Genomic DNA, 21187 nt, shown 5'->3' with positions numbered 1-21187 from the left:
AGGCCCATTCTTGGCAAAAAGCTCTCCACATGGCATCTAATGATTTAAAAAGCACAAATACTTTTCTGTAGAGTATTGCATATGTTTGGGGAAAGCCTATCTGCTTTGCATTAGGAAATGAAGGACTCCAGGTGGGGAAATGTGGTTAGATAGTGTTTCTGAAGGAAAGTGACATGAATTTTCATTTTCCATAGATCTAATACTTTATCTCATAGCAAATGATGCCACGAACAGACATGTTCTGCTTTGCTTGGGTTTTTTACAGGAGTCAGTTCTGCACATTGATCTGGTAGCCTGACAGATTTCTGGCAATCATTAGCTTCATAAAGAGAAAAAAAATGTAATTACCTTAATACTTTCACTGTCTCTGTCCATGTTTCCTGCTCACTTTCCCATGAATCAACTCGAATCCAGTCAGATGTCTCCAGTGCAAGTTTAGCCATTGCTACCCGGTGCTTGGCTGAAACCAAGCCTTTCTTTCTGTAGTCATCATTGACTGGAGACATTATGCCTTCAATCACCTGATACCTTCCTGTGTAAACAAAAAAGAAAATAATCATCTTAACAGACCTCTGGAGGTCATGTAGTTCAACCTCCTGCTCAAAGCATGGTTAACTTCCAAGTTATAGAAGGCCATGAACAATGAAGAATTGCTGGATATAATGAATTTTTTGTTCTAATAATTGTTTCATACAGCTTTTAGATAGTCAGAATATTGAACATCTTAACTGACCACTGCTTTGTTCTTAAGCATCTGATGCTTGCTTTATCACAATCATTGTGCCTTCTCGTTGTGTCCAGGAACTATAATGTATTACTGGATCTGTGATTAATTTGAGTCAGGCAAATGGCAATATTCAAGAACAAAGATAGGGCTAATGTAGTTTAAAATGAACCTTACAACATTAAGGTCCAAATATCAACTTAGCAGCCATAAAACTCCCTTTCTAGCTCGTTGATCATGCTAATTAAATGTAAAAATATGCCCATATTTTTCTATTTCTGTAATGTAGTCATTAACACAACAAGGTCTTTTTGTTAGACTTTGAAGTTCTGTCTTTCAGTCAGGAAATAGAAATAGATAAAAATGTAACTATCATTTGAATAAATCAGCAGCGAAATAAAGCCCTGGTATGAGTTACATCCCTCAAAGAGGCAGAAACTGAGAGTTGAGAAAGGATGTTTTTAAAAAAGGAAATGAAACAGAATGATTTCTTATGTAACACATGCACTTTGTATAGCTATGGTAAATATGACACGAGCAGGAAAAGAATCCTCTTACTTTTTTCTAATTCAGTTGATTCAACAGAGAAATTCTGAGACTGGTGCAAGTTTTCTCTATTGCTTTGCAATGAAAATGATACTCATTGGCTCATAATTAATCTCTGATATTGGAATATGGCAAGAGTTTGGACTTAGACTCCTAAATAACCATTAAAATCCACTGGAATTTATAGGCCTGTTTTCTGTGAAAGGCTCACTCCAAAATATCTTCTATTTTAAAACATTCTCAGAATAGGCCAAACTGTCAATAAAGCAAGATAAAGTATTTCAGAGCTATGCAAAGATATGTATATATTTAAGTCCCTCTTTTGATCTGAAACTGAAATAACAGTCTGAAATTGAAATAACAGTCTCAAATAGAAGAATTCTTTTCAAGAAAAGCTCAAGAAACTTAGTTCTTCAAGGCTTAGACGTCTTCATACATTTTGGGGAGAAGTAAAAACCTGTAAAGACTTCAGATATTTATTTTTACATGTTTGTTGGCCTTTTGTCTAACCCTTAAAATATTCTGGTGCTCTCCATTTTTTCACTCACTTTAAGTGAACTTGTTATCTTTTTTTTTCTGAGAAGGAGTAATTTTACTCTGCTATTGGATTGTTTTGATCTTTTTGTCTTACATGGTTAAGTTTTTCTATTGAATGGGTGCAGGCCAACATTTTTAGAAGGCAGGCTATGAAAGTATGCGTAAAAATCCTTCAGGCTGTTGAGCGGCTTTGTTTTTCAAAACGTACCTGTCAACAGGAGCAAAAAATGTCCTCTTGTTATTAATCTAAGTGCTCTACAATCTACTTAGGATAACTAGATAGAAAACTAAATATAACAAAAATTATAAAACCAAATATCCTTCAAACATGATCAAATACTATTACGGAAAACACGTTTAATATTCTATTATGAAATCACTATAAATTGTCACAAACTGTAATGCTGAATTAGTTTAGTAATACAAAGACAATTTGTCAAGTACAAATTTCCTATCAAATTGTAATGTATTTCTTTGGGACTTTTAAAGATATAATTACTTTTAGTAGTATGTCAGGGATTTATTATTAGAAACTTTGAAGGAAATAGTCTACTATACAAAGAGTAAATAATAAAAGTAAATAGTCACTATGCAAAAAATAAAATAAATATTTCCATATATTTGACTCCACTGTTATTCATCCTCTCCTTAGCATCAGAGGAGAATCCACAACAGACTGGGAGGCTCTGCAGCTTGATGCTGTTGTCCTAGCCAGTGAGCAGGAACGAGCCAATCGCTTTTCTCCCTTCTGTCGTCTCCAGAGCAGGTTGGAATAGGACTTTTTCTCTGAGTGCTGCTTTATTTCACCCCTTTTCCAAGATGCTGCTAACTCCTGCGATTCTATCATGCAATTTTGTTACTTATTTCAAACAGTCACCCCTTATATTGCTTTGTCTTTCTGTCATCTTTTAAGCTAAAGATTCATCTTCTCTCAGGTCAATCTTTTCTTTCGATTTTATTAAAGTTTTCCTATATTTTAAAAATAAGTTGCTAAGATATACTATGAGATAATACTGTTCTAGCATAAACAAAGTTCCTAGAAACTTACTGCTGAACAGTACCTACAAAGAAAAGCGTCTTTCTCACTCCTGTGACAATTAGAATTAGACCTATTAGTTTATCCAGACTGATTTTCTATGCCAGTGTAACTACTCCAAATAATACCTTCCAGATACAACTTTAAATTTGTAGCACGTCACTATGAACAGGCAGTGCAAATGTATACTACCCACGTGTAATGGCATCACCAAAGGACATGTTTCGTGCTTAGTTTATTATGGGGAAAAATTTACTTCTGTTGAGATGGGTTCATATGACTGAAAGCAACAGATGAGCCAGTGTAATTATTTTAATGTAGTCTGGTACCTTCCTGTTAGACTGCGAAGCTTTGAAGATTTCATTGATGTAGGCTTACATAAAACTACTAGCAATTATACACGAATCTCACATCTAGATTACAATGAAACACCTTATCATTCAGTATTTAGCTTTTCACAAGTAATTTTATAATAGAAAACCAGAATTAGACTTGCTGGTAATTCTATGACATTAATTAAACATGACACCAACTCAGAGCCGGGGAATATGCACATTTTCCCTTTCTGTAGATACGGATGCTAGTTTAAACACTGTATAGCTGTCAGCCACAAAAAACATCTTTCCTTAAGCAAGACAACTGCTCTTTACTCATCACCCATCTGAGACTTTTGTTCTACGTATCCAAAATTTGTAGGCACAAGCCAAAGCAGATTCCCTGGGCTTTACGTTTCTTTCTGGAGACTGCCTCAGTTTCCCCTTCAGCGCTGGGCTAACGGTCGGCCTGTCGCTGCTCCCAGCAGCGCAGCGGGCAGGACGCAGCCCCAGCGGGCCAAGAGCTGCTGCTGCTCCTGGGTCACGCCGGCAGCGGGGGGAGCGCTGGGGGCGGCGCGGACCCGACTGGCCCGGGGCTCTGCGCAGCCTGCGCCTTCCCGGGCCACGCAGATCACTGCGCGCCGGTACGAACACTCGCAGCACCCAGCATTGCAAAGTTCAGGTCTGGGGTTTTGAAGGTTTGCCCAGGAAGCAGCGTTTTTGCTACCTCATTTAGCCTGTTCACAGGGCGTGACGTCACCTACACATTTAAATTTTAACAAAATGAGGCTGATGATAAGAAATGTCAATTTGACTGCGCAGTACATACACAACATCAAATACATAAAAAAAACCTGTCTTTGCTGAAGACTTAGTCCTCTTTTGTTACCAAAATGGCAGCTATATAAAAACACATAATAAAATGATATAAAGCTCCCTATCAGAAATGAAGGGCAAAATGTCCACTAGAAAATAGTTACAATCTCATATTTTAACCATCTAAGAGGCACACAGCAGCTTACGTTAAAAAAAAAAAAAAAAAAAAAAAAAAAAAAAAAAAAAAAACCAACTTCATTGCTTCACTGAAACAACTACTGACATACTTGTTTTTCAGACTATGGTTAGTTTATTATATTATTGAATTTCTCTTACTAAGTCTTTATGTGTGACTACACATACATCAAAATGACATTAAAAATTCTGTTTTAAAGTAATAGTAATGATTTGCTGTAAACCCACAAGAAATCAGCAGTGTTCTTCACTGAACTCTCAAACTATTAATGTTAGGAAAATATATACAATGATTTTTCAGTGTTCTATTTAAATTAAAAGGTTACTCATATTTACAGCTTATACTTAACTGGTGGGCAGAGGGGTTATCTAACATCTTTGTCCAGATGCCGGGGCAGAGGGGAATTAAAAACAAACAAACAAACAAACCTCACCACAGCTATATACAAGTAATCTCAAATATTTGAGTTGTTCCAAAGTGCTTACAGATAAAATGCCAAAAGGATACCGTCCTATGCTAACTTCCCGTGACATGCAGAGATTGCCAAGCATGAAAAAGGAAAAGAAAAATAGACAAGACTTTTTTGCTTTATGTTCAATCACCTTCTGTGAAGAGAATTCAACAGAAAGAAAATCAAAGATGTAAACAATTTAGTGATCATTACGTTGAAAGTCAAAATAAACCACAAATACATCAGAGTAGTAATGGACAATCCTCTGGGATATCTCTTTACAGGATGGATGGCTTTACCTTCACCACTTCACAGAGTGCTTGAGAGATGCATTCAGTGAAATAGATGAGGTGTGCAGAGATTGTAGTGACAGATGCCATATAAGTACCTAGGCAAACATAAATCACATCCATCTGGTTGAGTGAACAACAGGGCCTGAAGATGCAGATTTACCTCTGTAGTCAGCCAGCCATCCTAAAATACACTGTGGGTTCAGAAACTTGCCTCCAACAGCTGGGCAATTGAGGATGCACAATGATCAGTCCTCAAATAAATGCCGCAGATCAAGTCTGTAATAAACTTTGCAGAGCAAGACCTCAAAATACCATTTTGCTTATACAGAGTTCATCACATTTGGACAAAAATAAGGAAAGGCAGTATCTTGAGAGCTGTGAAAATTAGTATTTCCTCCAGAAGAGGAAACTCCAGGGAGTAACAATATGATTAGTAAAGTATAGTAGCTCTATTCATAGGACAGCCTATTCTAAATGCCCTCCTTCATGCTGACTTTTCTGAGGAATGGTAGCAGGACTGAGAAACAACAGTTCTCCTCAGAGATGCTCCAGATGACTGGGGGTCCAAAGCCAAACACAAGGCATAACCCAAGCACCACTGCGAGCAGGGGACGCCCATCCCTTTATTTCAGTGAGGTTTAGATAAAGACAAAAAACTTGTAAACAGAAAGACAGCTACTCTTTTTCCACTTAGAAAAGCATTCAGGAAAAGATCAGGAGCTAAACTGCATGCACCAGTAACAGTATCAGAGAAATGAGTTTTATAAAACATAATGATTTTCTTTAGGGATGTGCTGTATGTTGAACTGCCTTAAGGTCTGCATTTTTGTTGCTTTGATTTGCACATCTGCCTGCGTGTGAGCCACCTGCAAAGTATGCTCTGTAGCTTTAATTCTTTCTGGCTGCTAAGGCGCACACACATCCCTCTTCATGCACCTTTCGAGGATAGAGCCTAGTACAATCAGTCAAATACTGCTCTGTTTAAGCAAGCGCTGCTTGCTTAAATGCTTGCCTGTAATACAAACCAAGGATTTGTTTCCTACTCATTTTTTAGTTCAGCTAATTCTAACTAATGTGTGTCGATATTTTTTGTATAAGCAATGAGTAACTACTGCAGATTGGATCCTATTCCAATCACATATCTAGGTTGCTATACACACTACCCAGACACTAGGATCAAAGCTGGTGTGTGTGTGTTTTTTGTTTTTTGTTTTGTTTTTTGTAGTTTTAAAATTTCAGTTATTAGAATTGCTGCAGGAAAACAAATTGATTTCTGTGCATTTATGCTGACTTGCTGCTGTTACGATCTGATCCTATCCTTTTCTTGAAATATCAGTGCATTTCAATCAGATGCAGCCCCTGAAGAGCATGCACCTCTAAATTCCTAAGTCTGCTTAGTGACTCCTTGGTCTTCTTGGCTGTGGGTGCTGCATCTGACACAATCAGTGCCTCACATTTTCCCCACATTTTCATAAGCTAGTAACCCTTTTTCCTTCACCTCCCATTCCTGTCTGTGTCTGGTCATGGATAGAAGAATCTCATCTTTCATTCCCCTTCCTTTGCCTGGTATCTCTTCTGATCTTGTCTGTAAACTTTGTGATGTTCTTACCCTCCACTGACAATACTTGGGAAACAAGGTTCTAAATATCTTAAAATAGGTTGACTCTAATAGTGCTTTTTTGACTATATGGACAATTATGAGGAATATAGTCATAAATATGAGTGTCTGACATTAGGTATTAACAAACTGAAAAAGCATTGGTCACAGTCAGTACAAGTTTCAAGAAACACTTTTTAAACAAGGGATTGAATCAGAAATAAAATTCTAAGTATGTGTGAGGTTGTGGAAAGAGTCGTGTTCTTATGAGTAGAGTCAAAATTCAGATTAAGATAAACATCTTTAGAGTTATTCAATTATGTGTAGACATGCCTGTTGTATTTAGAAGGTAGTTTTACAAGATTTATCAACAGATATTAACAGAAAATGGATGAATTACTTGAAATGTGGCATTGAGATTGCAGATGGTGCTTAATGTATACAGAAACTCAAAGAAATGCCCTATATAAAATTGGAACACATGAAAAATAAGATCGGGTGTTATTTGAAACTGAAACTGTGCAAAAAGTTGGCAGAAAGAATTACTGGAGATGTCAGTCAGGATACGTATTAGGGTAGTCATGTCATTCATAACAGTAAAACTTGACTGTGAAGACAACTGCAGTCAAGCCATTACACAACCAGTATATACTGCCTGATTTGATTGAGCAGAAATTCTGAAGTAGCATCAGAAGTAAGAAGTTCTCACAGCCTAGAAAACATCACCCTTCACACTAGTTACTTTTCCGTGCACTCAGCATGCGTATTAGCTCCAGCATGATGCCCACATTTCGGACTGAGCAGGGAATCAAAACAGCCTGTGGCAGACCACTACATCCCTTTCAGAAACAAGCCTTTGCAGCGTACAACCACTGTCCTGCAAACCCACCATCCACTTCCAGGCTGCTTCCCATTCTACCCCAGGACACCATGGGAGTGGTAACAGGACAAAAATCGTGAGAACCAATTAAGCTTTTGGGTGGGAATGATTTTACCATAAAAGGGGTATCCAGAATTGATGACATTCAAGTTTTGATCACTTTTACAACATGTTGCAAAACCCTTCCATTAGAGAAACTTTCCTTACCATGGCCAGAAATTCTCTCTCTTTCTGTGTGTGTGTGTGTGTGTGTGTGTGTGTGTGTGTATGTGTGCGTGCGTGCAAATATATATGTATGTGCTTTATACAAGCACACACAAATATATAAAAATTAAATCTGCATTTATAGTTACTTCAAGTGAAGCTACCTCTGCATAGGATGGGAAAAGCTTCCACAAGCTCATTGTGGTTTCTTGCTTTTGCTGATATACCAGGATAAGCATTAAGAAGCAGCAATGGTAACACTGCAGGAAGCCCAAACACAAATAAATTCTCCTCCTTTAGTGCATAAAGTACTTAAAAGAGTAAATAACATATTAAACTAAAAAGTCAAAAGGCAAGTCGCATCCTGTCCAAAACTAAGCACTGATGATAGAGAGTTGCAATGCAGTGCGCAACTTTTCTTTCAGCCTTTCAAACTTTCAGTCCAAGTAAGGGCCAGTGTCTTGTTCCATAGGGGCTGTAACGGACCAGGGAATTAACTATGATTCCCACAGACCCTGCTTCTCAGAACTTTTCTGATTCTTGCTTCAGTTTCTGATGTTACCTGCCATTCTCCTTTGTTGCTGAGACTTTCTAGCTTGCTGACATCTAGGTCCTCCGACCTCCTTTTTTAGGAAATCATTCTGCTGAAGGAGATAAGTTCTGTCCCCTAATAAAGGGGATAATGAATAACTGATGTTTCATCTTTTCTCTAGATTTACCTGGTAGTTGAAACTGCTAACTGTACCACTTGTTCATATTAAATTCCAACATTAACATAGAAGCATGAAATTGTAACATAACTGTTTCCTCCTAGTTTCAAAATTGTTAAGCATACTTTCATCACATTCAGCCTGTTCCACAAATACATCCTAAAACTGCTAATAAATTTTTTAAATTCAGTTGTATGAACATTCATTGTAATACCTCATTCATGTAATCAGTGAAAGAAAGAGGAAATGCTAGAATTTCTGTATTGAATATGGCATGAAAGCCTCATATTGAATTATCAATAAAAAATACTAAAATTAAGCAAGTAGCAAAGTGACAGTTGATCTATCCTGAATTGCAAAAATATTTCTTCCTTTTCACAGTAAAGGACAATGTTTATGGCCCAAACAACACTTTACTGACCTGTTTGGTGCAGGTGATCTCTAGCCAGCTCAAATAAACGCATATGCATATTTGTGATGGGGTTAAAGGAGCCACAAGCTAGAAGAATGACAGTTATCCTGCTCTTCATTCTGATATCAAAACATTAACACTCCACCCTACAGAAAGAAAGAATAAAAAAAGACAAACTTGATGAAGAGTAGTCTTCCCACTGATCCTCAAAATAAATGGGACATTGTTTTCAGAATTATGCATGTTTGGAACCCCAGACAAGTGTCAAAATACGAGCGTGCTGTATCATCGCTGCACACAGAAAGTACTAGCTCAGAAACACACGTGTGCTTTGGTATTGATGAGGAGAGCATTAGCTCCTTTAGAGTAAACTTGCTTTATGCTAACTATGAAGATACTCTATACTTATGCACATTTATTATACGCTCTTCATGTATTTATTCAGACCCTTTTTTTTGCATTACAATAACATTTCCTATTCACTAAACAATTCATTCTGTGATAATGACATATCAAATTGCATTTTGGATGGAAACCAGAATTCAAATAAAAACATAAAAACATTTTAAGATACATTTCCATTTGCTACCTACATTTACCTTTAATATTAGAGCGTAAAAAAAGTTATGAGAATGAATTCTGCACTTAAAATTGTTTATTGGCTAATAAAGAAAATATTACGCAGTTAATGAACCAAATTGATGGTTTTTGACCACCACATCTTCTAGAAACTCAAAAATAGTAAACCTCATCATCTTGCATCTAATTTTTTATTTAGCTTAAAAGAAACAGAAGTTTTCATATTCCTTTTCCAATTGATTTTAAATAAACAAATTTTTGCATTGATATATTTGAGTAAACTTTCAATGAAGAAAAATTATTTCTCCTCATGCAAAGAGCTGTCATATTCACTGGTTCAGCAACATTTGTTCTGAGTGCTCCATAAATAGCTGATATTGTCAAATTCAGCTTCACAAAAATGAAAAAAGCAAATATGTTCTATTCGAAAATTATATATAAATTAAATGGAGCTAGATTGTAGTAAGTTTATATTCTGTTGATCTAAATCAAGAGGGTTTTAATTGCTTAAAAATATTACCTTTGTCCACAAATGCCCATAAATAATTCCTAAAGATTTTTTCCCTGTTCTTACTTAGAAAACTTCAGAAATAATAGTTAAAACAAAGTCAAGTCGATGTTTTATAGTTGCAAACTCTATTAGTTCACTTACAGAATTTACCTTAGCATCTGTAACTGAAGACCAGGATCTCTACTGTTTAACAACATTGTGTACCTAGCAACAGGTTTTAATAATTTCTCTTGTAAAATGCTGGCAGTTTGCAAACTTTCTACAGAGAAAATTATTTGGAGCATTCATGCTATCTATGCATGTATGCATGTTTGTCATCCAGTGATGAATATACATATTAAGATGCTTTTATGATTTTTTTCATTTCTTATCTCCCATCATACTAAGGCAGAAGTAATAGGGGAGAAAAGACAGGGAGAGAGCCACTGAAAGTCAGCAGCAATTTTATGGTCGTACTATAGTACTTGTATACTTTACAGCAGTATCTCTCTGCTCTGATTTACTATGCTTTTACAGACATTAACAAACTCATACATGAAGGTCGTATGTAAACTCTGTAGGTTCTTTCTTTGGAAAAGTCAAATTCAGCACAGAGTCTTCTGTAGTTTAATATTTGTGATTCTTTAAAGGTATCTTGATTTTATTAGGAAAGGTCTTTTGAGCTTGAAATAGGTAGCAAAACATTAGTATCTGTAATTAACTGAAAAAGAAATTGCTGCCAGGACATATAAGTGTTCTCCTACAGTCCCAAGCATCTGCTAGATGAATTCTGCTGCCTCGGTGCTGTACTCTCAAATGATTAATCAATTAATTCCAGACAAAGAATTTCCTAGAAGCAGGAACTACTTAAGAGTAGTAACTGTAATAACATTGCTCAGCACCCAGCCCTGCAAACAGGCTTATACAACCTTATTTGACAACTTACAATCAACAACACATTCCTATAACCTTACCCAAAGACCAAGTAGTACTAATCAGCACCCCTCCCCTACACGTAGGTGTCTGTTCATTGGGGAAAACACCCACCTGTTGTTCCCTGTATTGCAGTTTCAGCAGCAGCACTAGCTCTCATGTCTTTTCGTTGATGGTTCTGGTATACTCTCTGTTTGGTTCTGGTTAAATGTGGTTTACATTTCAGTGCTTTCCTTTACCATCTTGAAAGTTATAAACTGAATCTTTTGTTTTTCTTAAAAAAAACTTTTCATTTTTAGACTTCACTCATTCTCACCTGAGAAAGATGCCCTGGATGGTTTGATTGCAGCTCTTACTCATTTATACCTCAGAGACTGTAGGGGAAGGCTTCTAAATCCTGTAATTCTTAGTGATAGCCAGACAGTACTGCTAATGGAAACTCAAAAAAAGGAAAAAAGAAAAAAGGAAAAGGAAAATTCAAACCAAAAATATACTAACATTAAACACACACACACACACACATATATAAATAGATATATAAATAAAAATTTAAAAAGCAGTGTTTTCATTCCCACAAACTTATTCAACAGCTCCAGTATAATTTCTAAGACTCCAAACAAACCTTCCAGGTTCAGCTGCTTTCTCTCTCCTTGATTGCCTATCCAAAATAGGTAAGATTTTCCATGCTGCTTAGAAGACTAGCAGGTTTAGATCACTTCAAACTGGAGAGGGTAGAAATATGCACCTCTAAGGCAGTTTTGTGTTCCTCTCATTTTTGATTGAAAAGGAGGAGTCCTGGAAAAGTAGCCCAGCTGGACTAAACTCCAGATGATCTGTTCATTTTGATTCTGAGGCTCTTCCCCGAGAATGTTATGTCAGTTCCCCAAACACTCTTATATAGGGCACATCTTAAAAAAAAAAAAAAAAAAAGGCTTCCCCTATAGCTACCAATGTATGCTTCATGCCAGAGAGGGAAGAGATTCCTCCCTCCCCACAGCAGTCTTGCCATTTGAATCTAGCCTCATACTAGTAAACCTAAAATGCCTTATGTGCCTAAAATGCCTTGAGTGAAAGCAGAAGAAAACACTCCAGACCAGCCCTGATTTAGCAGTAAGATAAGCAGTCCTAATGGTGACACCCCAGCATAAAACAACATATTCTTGGATTTACGGTAACTGAGCTCATCAGTGTTGATTCCCATTCTTGGAGCCCTCCACACTGAGAAATCAGTGGCAATGCAGCTCTTGTCTTGCTCTCCAGAGCTCAGTGCTCCTTTAAGTGCTGTGGCGTTCCACAGTTCCTGAGTTACAAACGACAAACATTCAACACATACAAAATATTGGTAGATTACATATGCATTTATGAAGCAGGTTGTCCTTAACTACTTGCATCAACTGAATACAAACTACAAACAAGTAGGTGACTGTGCTAGTTATCAGGCACATACTGAGTGTGCAGACTGTGCCAGGGGAAGATGTTTCTATTTCACGTGTTCCATAAAAGTAAGCCATTTAACGAGTTCTGAATACTTCATTAAGTTATCTCCCTTGACAAATGGCCTTCAGACCAAGAAAGTAGCAGTAGGTTAGTACAAGCTTGCATTATTTTAACTGTGCTAACACCAGTTTGCACCTTTTAGCTGCTACATGGGTTTGCATCTACTTAGGGGATTAAATAATCTTTGATGAATTTGTTCCCTAGCAATTGTCTCTATATAATAAATATTCCATTAATGCTGTCCTGTAAAACATACAAGTGTCCCCTCTTATTGCTGCTCCCAGCTCTTGCGGAAATATGAAGTCCTTTGTGGAAGTTGTGCACAGGTAATTCAACCATTAATACAGTTTTGTTGCAAGGGTTTAAGAAGAAATTCCAAGCCAGTCAAGTATGTGTTTTGACCTCTAACAGGAAAGGAGAGCTATGGGAAGTGCACAACCCACATGGATTGGGAGGGGAGGAACGGGCAGAGTGTGACATCTGGAAGAGGGCTGCAACCAAAAGAGCAAATTTTCTCTCAAGACTTCTTTGGTAACTGACTTTTAGGGTCTTGCAACGATGTTATCAATATCAACAGAAGCAGCAATTATTCAGCCCTTCTTGAATTCAGGTCCTTATCTCTGCTTCAGAGGTCTGGCCTGGTTTCACAGCTGCCTAAACTGGAATGACTCGATTTGTAGGTGCCTCCTTCATGTCTTCTCTTAATGTAAATTACTGTGACAAACTAATGCTTTCGTGTATGAACTACTGTACATTTAAATGCTTCATAATCATTAAATGATCATCTCAAGGACCCTTTGAGGATGATTACTTGTATATAAGAATTAGTTTTGTGCTTACAATCATTCTTGCAACAGAATGTTCAACCTACCAGAAATTAAGAGAGGAAAAGACTGAAACTCTGCGGAAAGATAAAACTGGCACTATTTATTTTGAAAACATTCCAATACTGATATTACCCCAATTTTAAATAAATGCACTATGTCTATTACAGTGAACAATGTATTATTATACATGTAATTTTAGGATCTGACTTTTCTGTCTTACCCAACAGCACTGTGTACCTTCTTAGTACATTTAGTCATTGATAAGGCATTAGCAAAAGAGAAGGAATGCTATCAGATCTTCCAACAAAAGGTGATGCAACCCTTTGTTTCACATCATTTTCTTGGTAATCCCTTACTGAGTTTATAAAGTGGTATTCTTATATTTAAAAAAATCTAATTTATTATAGAAAAAAATTACTTCTATTACCTTATCTCTCTTTCTTTAGTACTAATCAATAAACTTTTAAATGTTGGTGCTGAAAGAAGCAAAACCCCCACAATTCTTTGTATCACTGTGGCTGGCACATAAACTCCTTTATTCAAGAGGCACAGATATTAAGTTGTATGGTAACATTTTACACTGATTGGGAACTTATTACCTGTCAGCCTAGTTTCAGGTCTCCTCTGTTGCTTGAGAAAAGTGGCAGACAATCATTAAGAGAAAAGTTACATTTGTAATGAGATTCTCCCCCGCCTCAAATAACCACCTTCATATGACTAAATGATTTGCTGCTGCCTTGCTTAATAACTGCAAGATGGTTTTCTGCTCCCCTGTTAAGGGTTTGCAGCACTGATAGCATCTCTGTGTGTCCCTCATAGCATCAAATCAAAGTCAGTGCACCTGAAATCCCATTAGGAAAAAGAAATCTGTATTTCAGAATTCTAAAGAAAATACTTACAGTACATTATTTAGAAAAGTTTAAGTAATAGATACAGATACAAGGTTGAGCTTTAAGAACATTTTTGATGGATGTGACTGATATTTCTGAAAATTCCTCGTGATAGTTCTATAGCAAGAACACGCCCTTTCCTTTAAAGTAGTTCCACAGCATTTGGATGAAACCTTGAGAGCAAGTCATTTAACATCCATATTATCACGCAGTACTAATGAGAACTGTATATTCATTTGAGAGTTTAACAACTGACCTCAATTTTTTAAAGCTAATTCTGTTTTTAAAAAGAAACAACCACACTTGATTTTGGCAAAAACAAAAATCAATAAATTCTGTAAATATATCTTCTGCCAGTTCAGTTTTTCTCTGCTGGACACTGCCTTTTGTTGTACTTTTCATCAGTTAAGGATAATATACCTTACTCATCTTTGCTCTCTCTCTTCAACATTCATAAACAACAGAAGCAAGAGAAGCACAGCTCTGATGAGAGACTGCTAAGGTTTGCTGCTTTGGAACACTGTACGGATTGTTTCAAATGACAAAAGGGATAAGATTTGAATGAGATATGTTGTAGTAACAGGTTTGCATTTTGTGCAGTCCTTATGCATGGCTCCTTTTGTTCAGCACTTCTGAATTACGGTTCTGTTTGCTCCACCCTGGGCATGTGCACTGACATCCCTGGCCAAGTATGTGTGTTCTTATTAAGTGCCAGTGACCTCACAGTGATACTGTCTGTAGTTTTATATGAAGTGTCCAACAATATGGTACATTATGCAGCCATACATTTGAGGGCAGATGCCTTCAAATGAGCAAGTCACAATTGAGCCATATAAAAAAAAGGGGTTATGATGGAAAAAATCATTATAATTTTCATTAGAAAATTCCTGCAAGTTCTTTTTGTTACTTATATTCCTAAAATACGTCAATAATAGATGACGTTACAGATGACCACCATTAAGTTCTGCTGAAAGTCAGTAATTAGAGCCATATCTGATTAATTACCAGAAGCACAATAGAGTGCTGAGCAGTGCAGTTTAATTTATGAACTTTCAAGTATGCTGTTAAATTAGTAAACTGGAGGACAAGACACTACTACGTGCAGGCTATAAGCCAGACTGACCCTTGAGGTAAAACCACACTGCAAAGACAATCACAGATTAACTGAATCTCAGGACAGGATGAAAGTCTTATCTCCTCCTGTGGGGGCAAATCTAGACTAATTTCTATAAAATTTAGATTTGGCAACTTCAAAGCTGCCTTCTTAGCCATGCCTTCATTGGGCCACATCATTACCTCATGTAAATTTATGCAGTTGCACTGAACCCAGCTGATTTACACCAGCTGGACATTAGAGGCTGTTATGGTTATAAGACACATTTTAAAAGTCAAAAAAACCCCAGTACATTTCATTAGCTGACCCAACTCAAAGCAGGGCCATAGTACACAAATAGCCCTTAAAATATAACCAGACAACAAAGATTTTCGTGTGCTGTTACTAATGGGCACCACTGCCGTAAGAAAGTTATTCACGTCTGCATGTTCCCAGCATGTGCTTTCACAGTAATCAATCCTCCACAATGGTTACAAATATTTACATGTATATCCCCACCTACCACCTTAATGATGGACACACCATAAATATCTGAGTGAGAGAAAAATGAAGGATGTATAATATAGGATGATACTTGTTCATAAAAAGGCTACTCACCCTAGCCAAGAAACATTTTACAGGCTGGCTATAAATATTATACACAGCCAAATATAACACCCTAATCCTATGAAATAGATGTATCAGGGCCACATGATAGATCACATTATTGTTAAATTCCAGTGATTCAGGTGCACTTCATTTCTTTGACTTTCATTGGAGAGACATTAATAAAGTATATAATAAGATACATGATTTTCTATCAGATGCAGCATATTAAGTATGAAGTTGCCCCGAGCTATCCCCACACCAGACTTTTAGTCAGAAAATGCAAGTCCCATTGCAGTTTTCTAAATCAGTTTAAAGAAACCACCCAAACCTAATCAATGCTAAGTTTCTTCCAGTCTTCACCGAAGCAGTAGTTATATAACCTTACCAGAAATCATCTGGGCTTTTTTACATCTACCTGTGAAAACTGCCCCAATGCACACCACAAATTGACAGGGAATGATCTTTAGTAGTTCACGGAGTTCTCCTGCTTAAGATAGAAGATAGCTTAATTTTGGAGTACCTGCTAATTTTTATTCAGCTTTGTCCAAACACTAATTATAACCAAACATAAATACTGGAATATGACAGTGTCCGGTGCTCAGCATTTGGCCTTTGAGGTATCTACAGAGATACTCCCATAAATGCATCCTATAGCATACTATTATCTTAATATTCTTAATTTGGACCTTAATTCTGCAAATGCTTATGCTCATGTGCTGCCTATCTTATATGAACAGCAGTGTGGAATTCAAAAAGATCATTCATGTACATCTACAGTAAACACACATATGCTTAAGATGCATTTACATGTGCATTTATTAAATATTTGCAGTTGTCAGATGCATCTGTAGTCTTTTTTAAACAGTAAAAATGTAAAGACAAACCACAGCATAATACTCTTATGCTCCTTCTCTATATTCTCTGGGAAAATTATGGAACACTCCCTGTGCACTCATTTTTTTTTATGCATTCCGTCATAATTACATAAAATAATCAGTAACATTTAGACATGTAGATCTGCAGCCATTTTATCTGGTTATTTAATTACTTGACAAAACTACTGGTACTACCCTAGCCCGTAACTACAGATAAAATAAATTAAAAAAAAAACCCTTGCGGCTTTGCAAACGACACACATACTACATACAGTGTCTGCGGAGTAACTCAGGATCTCAGTACGCACTGCGTGACAGCAATGCCTACCTTATTTTGTAGCATTTCAACAAGGTCAAGGGATTGATTGTGAACAGATACAACCATCTTCTTGTAGTGGAGCATAATCACCATAATTGCTTACTCAGCAATCCCTAGTGATCTCTCAACATGTAACACAACTTCTTTTCTATTTCTGCGTAAAGGTCCTTATCACACAAACCAATGAAGTTTGTTTTTCTTCTTCTACAGTTGCTGTATAAATTATATTAAGTAACCAATAAAGTCCTTCTTCAATGTGCATGTATAATCCAGTCCTCCACAAAGAACAATATATTAGTTACTACAAAAAAGAATATATGCATAACTGAAACCTGCAGTGACAGTATTTTTACCTAGAGTGACGATTTAGTCAAAGTACCACCTTATCTCTCCAAACTTACGAAACTACAACAGTTCCTTTTGAGAAGTCGTTCAGTCATTTTTTTTCTTCTATCACTTTTTCTGCAGTTCTCTTAAAATTAGCAAAATACTTTTAGCAGAACCTAAGACAAATCTAGTAACAGAAATACAATTACACACAAATGATAGATTTTTAAGTGGTAAAGAAAACCACTTCACTCACTAAAGCCTGTTCTTCTTGCAAAGCAGCTGTAAGAGGTAGTAAGCTAATGAAAGCCCTTAAAACTGCTACTGCAGAGCACTCGGCCGCAAAGTGATCGTATATAACAACCTCAGGCTAATGCAGGGTTTCCACAGCACCCAGCAAGACCAAAATGAAATCATTTTAAAAATGTATAATCTCTCTGCTCACCTTTCTGATTCAAAAAGTGGTAACTATTTGCTGTCCGCTGTTGGGAGAAACAAACTCCTAACTGAATTTGTGTAGTGCCTTATAAGTTTTTCATTTCCCACTGAAACTTCATCTATTAGTTACTGCTAGAGGCAGCAAAGCCAGCTCAACAGCTGGAATATATAAAGTTGCTGTTAGAAACAGAGCAATCCCTTCCCTTTCTCCCCAGTTCAGTAACATCCAGGTGTCCCTAAGCATAGCATACTTAACAGTGAGAAAGATACTTGCAGTGAAAGTTTTAAGTTACCAAAATAAAAAGCATTAAGTGCATTTCTTATGCTAATGTATGAATTCTACTGACACTGAGGATTTTGTGTAGCAATGAGGCTGTTTAAGTAAATGGCTTCTAAGCTGCAGAGTTTATGTTGCTTATTGTCTTGATACTTGAAGGAAATGATCAGTTTCGAATTTCTACTTGCTTCACCTTGTACAATCAAAAAAATCATGTGAATTAAAGAAATATACATGTGGCTGGCGTATCTTCCACAATGTTTTGCTTACCCTTAAGAATAACTCATATACTGGGACTTCTGTATATACAAAGAAAGAAAATTGAGATTCTCAAACATCTATAATGAAATTAGATACCTAGTCCCATTATACAGTTGCAATTATCACCCTAAAGATTTGCAAGTTGTTGTATTAATTGACATAAGCATTAGAAACCATGCAAACAGTTGCAATCCTGAAAACTGTAACTGCATCTCCTCTCTTTAGTGGTGGTAGCAAAAAGCCAACAAAATGCTGGGCACCATGAGGAAAAGTATTGAGACCATCACAGAGAGTATCATTTTAGCACTATATATAATCTGGATAGGCCTACATCTTGAGTACTCAGAGAGCAGTGCTGGTCTCCGCAACTCAAGAAGGATCTAGTGGCATCAGAGAAGGGCAATTCAGATCATGAGGTGGATGAAGCTACTAGTGGTGAAGAGAGGCAAAAAATGGCTGGGACTGTTTGGAGGGGAAAGGAGGCTGCGGAAGAATATAGCTGAGTTTTACAAAATGACAAAGGCAGCATGCAGTCTCGAATGCAAGACTGTTTTTCACCAAATCCTGCAATGCTAGATGTAGGGAGCTGTCAGTGAAACCCGGAAAACGGTTTAGAAGAGCCCAAGGGAAGTACTCCTGCACACAGCACCTGGTGAACTCGTGAAGCTTGGGGCTGGTGCTTGTGTGTCTACCCATTAGACAAAATCACCATCCACTGGTCTGTATGTGGATCCTAAAGAAGATACAGGCATGTATGATACCCTGGTGAAGCTGCTTGTGCCTGGTGGGGAGAACGTAAGGGGATAAAGTTCAGCAGGCGGCCAGGCTCCACTCCCTGTGCTGCAGCTCCTCTCCCCACCACCCGCGACCCGCATAGCATTTCAGCACGATCGCGCCCTACCAGCGGCAGGGCAAACGGCTTCAGCCCGCCAGGGTAATCTGCTGCACCACATGCAACAGCAGCTACTTGTATGTTTTATGAATTAAGACCTTAAAAACAACCACTGCAATGAAACCCTGATGTGTCTCATTCAATTATAAGAAAGGCAGAATCTCTAATCTCTCGGCAGCATGTTCCCTTTGACAAAACAAAATACGGGAAACTGTCACAGATCCCGTCCTCAGTGCCCCCACCCCAGCCATCCTTGGGCTTCTCTCAGGCCCTTCACAGTCTTTCAGACCATCTGAAAGCTAATTAGCATGTCACAGATAAGCTAATTCTATAACTTGCACTTTTGAAGTTAAAGGCATGAATATAATTTGCTGCCAGGGTCATGCCACGTAACTACACATGGCCCCGAACGATGCCTGATAAATGAACTAATCATCCTTACTGCTACAAAGCTTAAAGGAAACAAGCACAGCTAGAACATGACCCGAAGCCTGCGAGTAACGCGCCGCCGGGGTCGCCTGCCCAGCCAGCAGCAGCAGCGGCGCGAGTGAAGGAGAAAAAAGAGAGACTTAAAAAAAAGCATAGACAGTGCCCACGGGCACTCTAGTAAGTGTTAACCTCCCCCCAAACCCTCATTTACTGTTTTTAATTTTCTGACGATTTGAAGAATATATGTGTTCCACCATATGCACTTCACACGGACCAGAGGACAGGCTTGCAGTGCCTCCGTTTGCAGGGCGGCCGCCGCCGTTCCCCAGCGCCGCGGGATCGTCCGGCGCCGCCGCCAGGCCTGACTGCAGCTCTCGCACCGCCGCAGCTCAGCCAGCGCCCGCCGCCCGCGCCCGCCTCTACCTGCGCCTCGAGCAGGGGCCCCGCTGCCGCCGCCGCCGCCGCCGCCGCCGCGCCGCTGCCGCCGCCGCCGCCGCCGAGGCAGGGGCGGCCCCGCGGCGGCCCCGCGGCCGGGCGGAGGCGGCGGGCGCTGGGCCGCGGGGAGCGCGCCGGCGCCGCCCGGGGCTGGCCGCGGCGCGGGTTCCCTCTCGTGGGTCTTTGCTTTGGGACTGAAAACAGGGAATAGGCCCTTTAGGTGTAACCCTAGAAAACAGAAAATCAGACTTTCCGGACAAATCACGAACTTAAAAAAAAATCCAGATAAATACATAAAGCATTCTGATTTTTGCTTTTAAGCACGTCTAAATGTTCAGTGTCAGTCTTTCTCCTCAATGCTAAATTTCTCCTGTAAGACGATGACCCCTGGAGCTGCTATTTCAGGTGATAAAAGGAGCAGTGTGGGCAGGGCTGAAATCGTTGGCTCGTCTGGCTATGTATTTCTTCAAGACATTTCTTTGCTCTCCTCTCCTCCTCCCTTGTTCCCATGAACTTTTATTTTAGAATTCAAGTTCCTATTTAAAATGGTAGGGTGATACTGTGTTAGTGTTGGAGTGATTTTTTGTGTCGTTAAATACAGAAAAAATGTTGGACGAAAAGACTACTAAAACAATTTCTTACATATAAGCAGTCTGGACTGTAGATGATCCGTCTTTAAAATCCTATAGGGTTATAAATGATGTAAAAGCAGCTAGACAGTTTTGGAATGAAGTAATGTGTAAGCATAAATAGAGAGTCTATGGTATTGCAGAAACATTAATTCTCCCAACATCTTTAAAGGGAGAAAAGTCCATTTTAAACAACTTCATAAAGCTGATGTCCTAGTGTATAATGGATAATTTATTTTTGCTGACCAGATTTACTAAACAGAGATTATTTTCAGAAAAAATAGTTGGAATTAAACCCTCGTCCTTGTATGTTTTGAATTACTGTGTTTTGGGAGTAAAGAGGATTTCCTATAAAATAAATGTGTTTCATTTGCCCCCCTCAAAAAAAATCAATTCAAACATTTAATCTTGTGCATGAGGTCTGAAAGCAGAGGGTGAGCACCTACCTCAGCAGGCACAAACGGGAGGGAGAGCCTTCCCTGATGTCCACGTCGTTCTAGCTTACGCTCGTGAGCGTCTGGCCTGCACCGTTCCTGTTCGAAACCCAGACAGAGTTGGTATAACAAGCATTGCTTGATTGTTGCCTTTAGAAAGTTGCCTCCATTTCCAATTAGAGTTTCAGAGACTGTTTAATAAGTAAAATGCTTTTTGAACTGAGTTGTATCCAAAAT

The 21187-nt window shown here is 38.2% G+C and overlaps 1 protein-coding gene across 8 annotated transcripts in view; it reads right to left on the bottom strand.

Annotated features, from left to right (window-relative positions):
* The window catches only part of NMNAT3 (nicotinamide nucleotide adenylyltransferase 3), a 43023-nt gene extending 23081 nt beyond the window's left edge, over window positions 1–19942 (bottom strand). Inside the window, exons 1-4 of one of the 8 annotated variants that reach the window (XM_062583218.1) lie at window positions 19876–19942; window positions 11035–11147; window positions 8726–8862; window positions 349–532 (exon numbers count right to left, since the gene is read on the bottom strand). In XM_062583218.1, coding sequence (XP_062439202.1) covers window positions 349–532; window positions 8726–8834 — 293 coding nt within the window. In that variant the 5' untranslated portion in view covers window positions 8835–8862; window positions 11035–11147; window positions 19876–19942. The other 7 variants (XM_062583220.1, XM_062583223.1, XM_062583215.1 and 4 more) reach the window with 7 other exon arrangements.
* Window positions 19943–21187: the final 1245 nt, after the last annotated feature.

The sequence above is a fragment of the Rhea pennata genome, chromosome 9, assembly GCF_028389875.1.
Source record: "Rhea pennata isolate bPtePen1 chromosome 9, bPtePen1.pri, whole genome shotgun sequence".
NCBI lineage: Eukaryota > Metazoa > Chordata > Aves > Rheiformes > Rheidae > Rhea > Rhea pennata.
The sequence above is the reverse complement of the archived record's forward strand: the minus strand, read 5'-3'. Positions and strand labels throughout refer to the sequence as shown.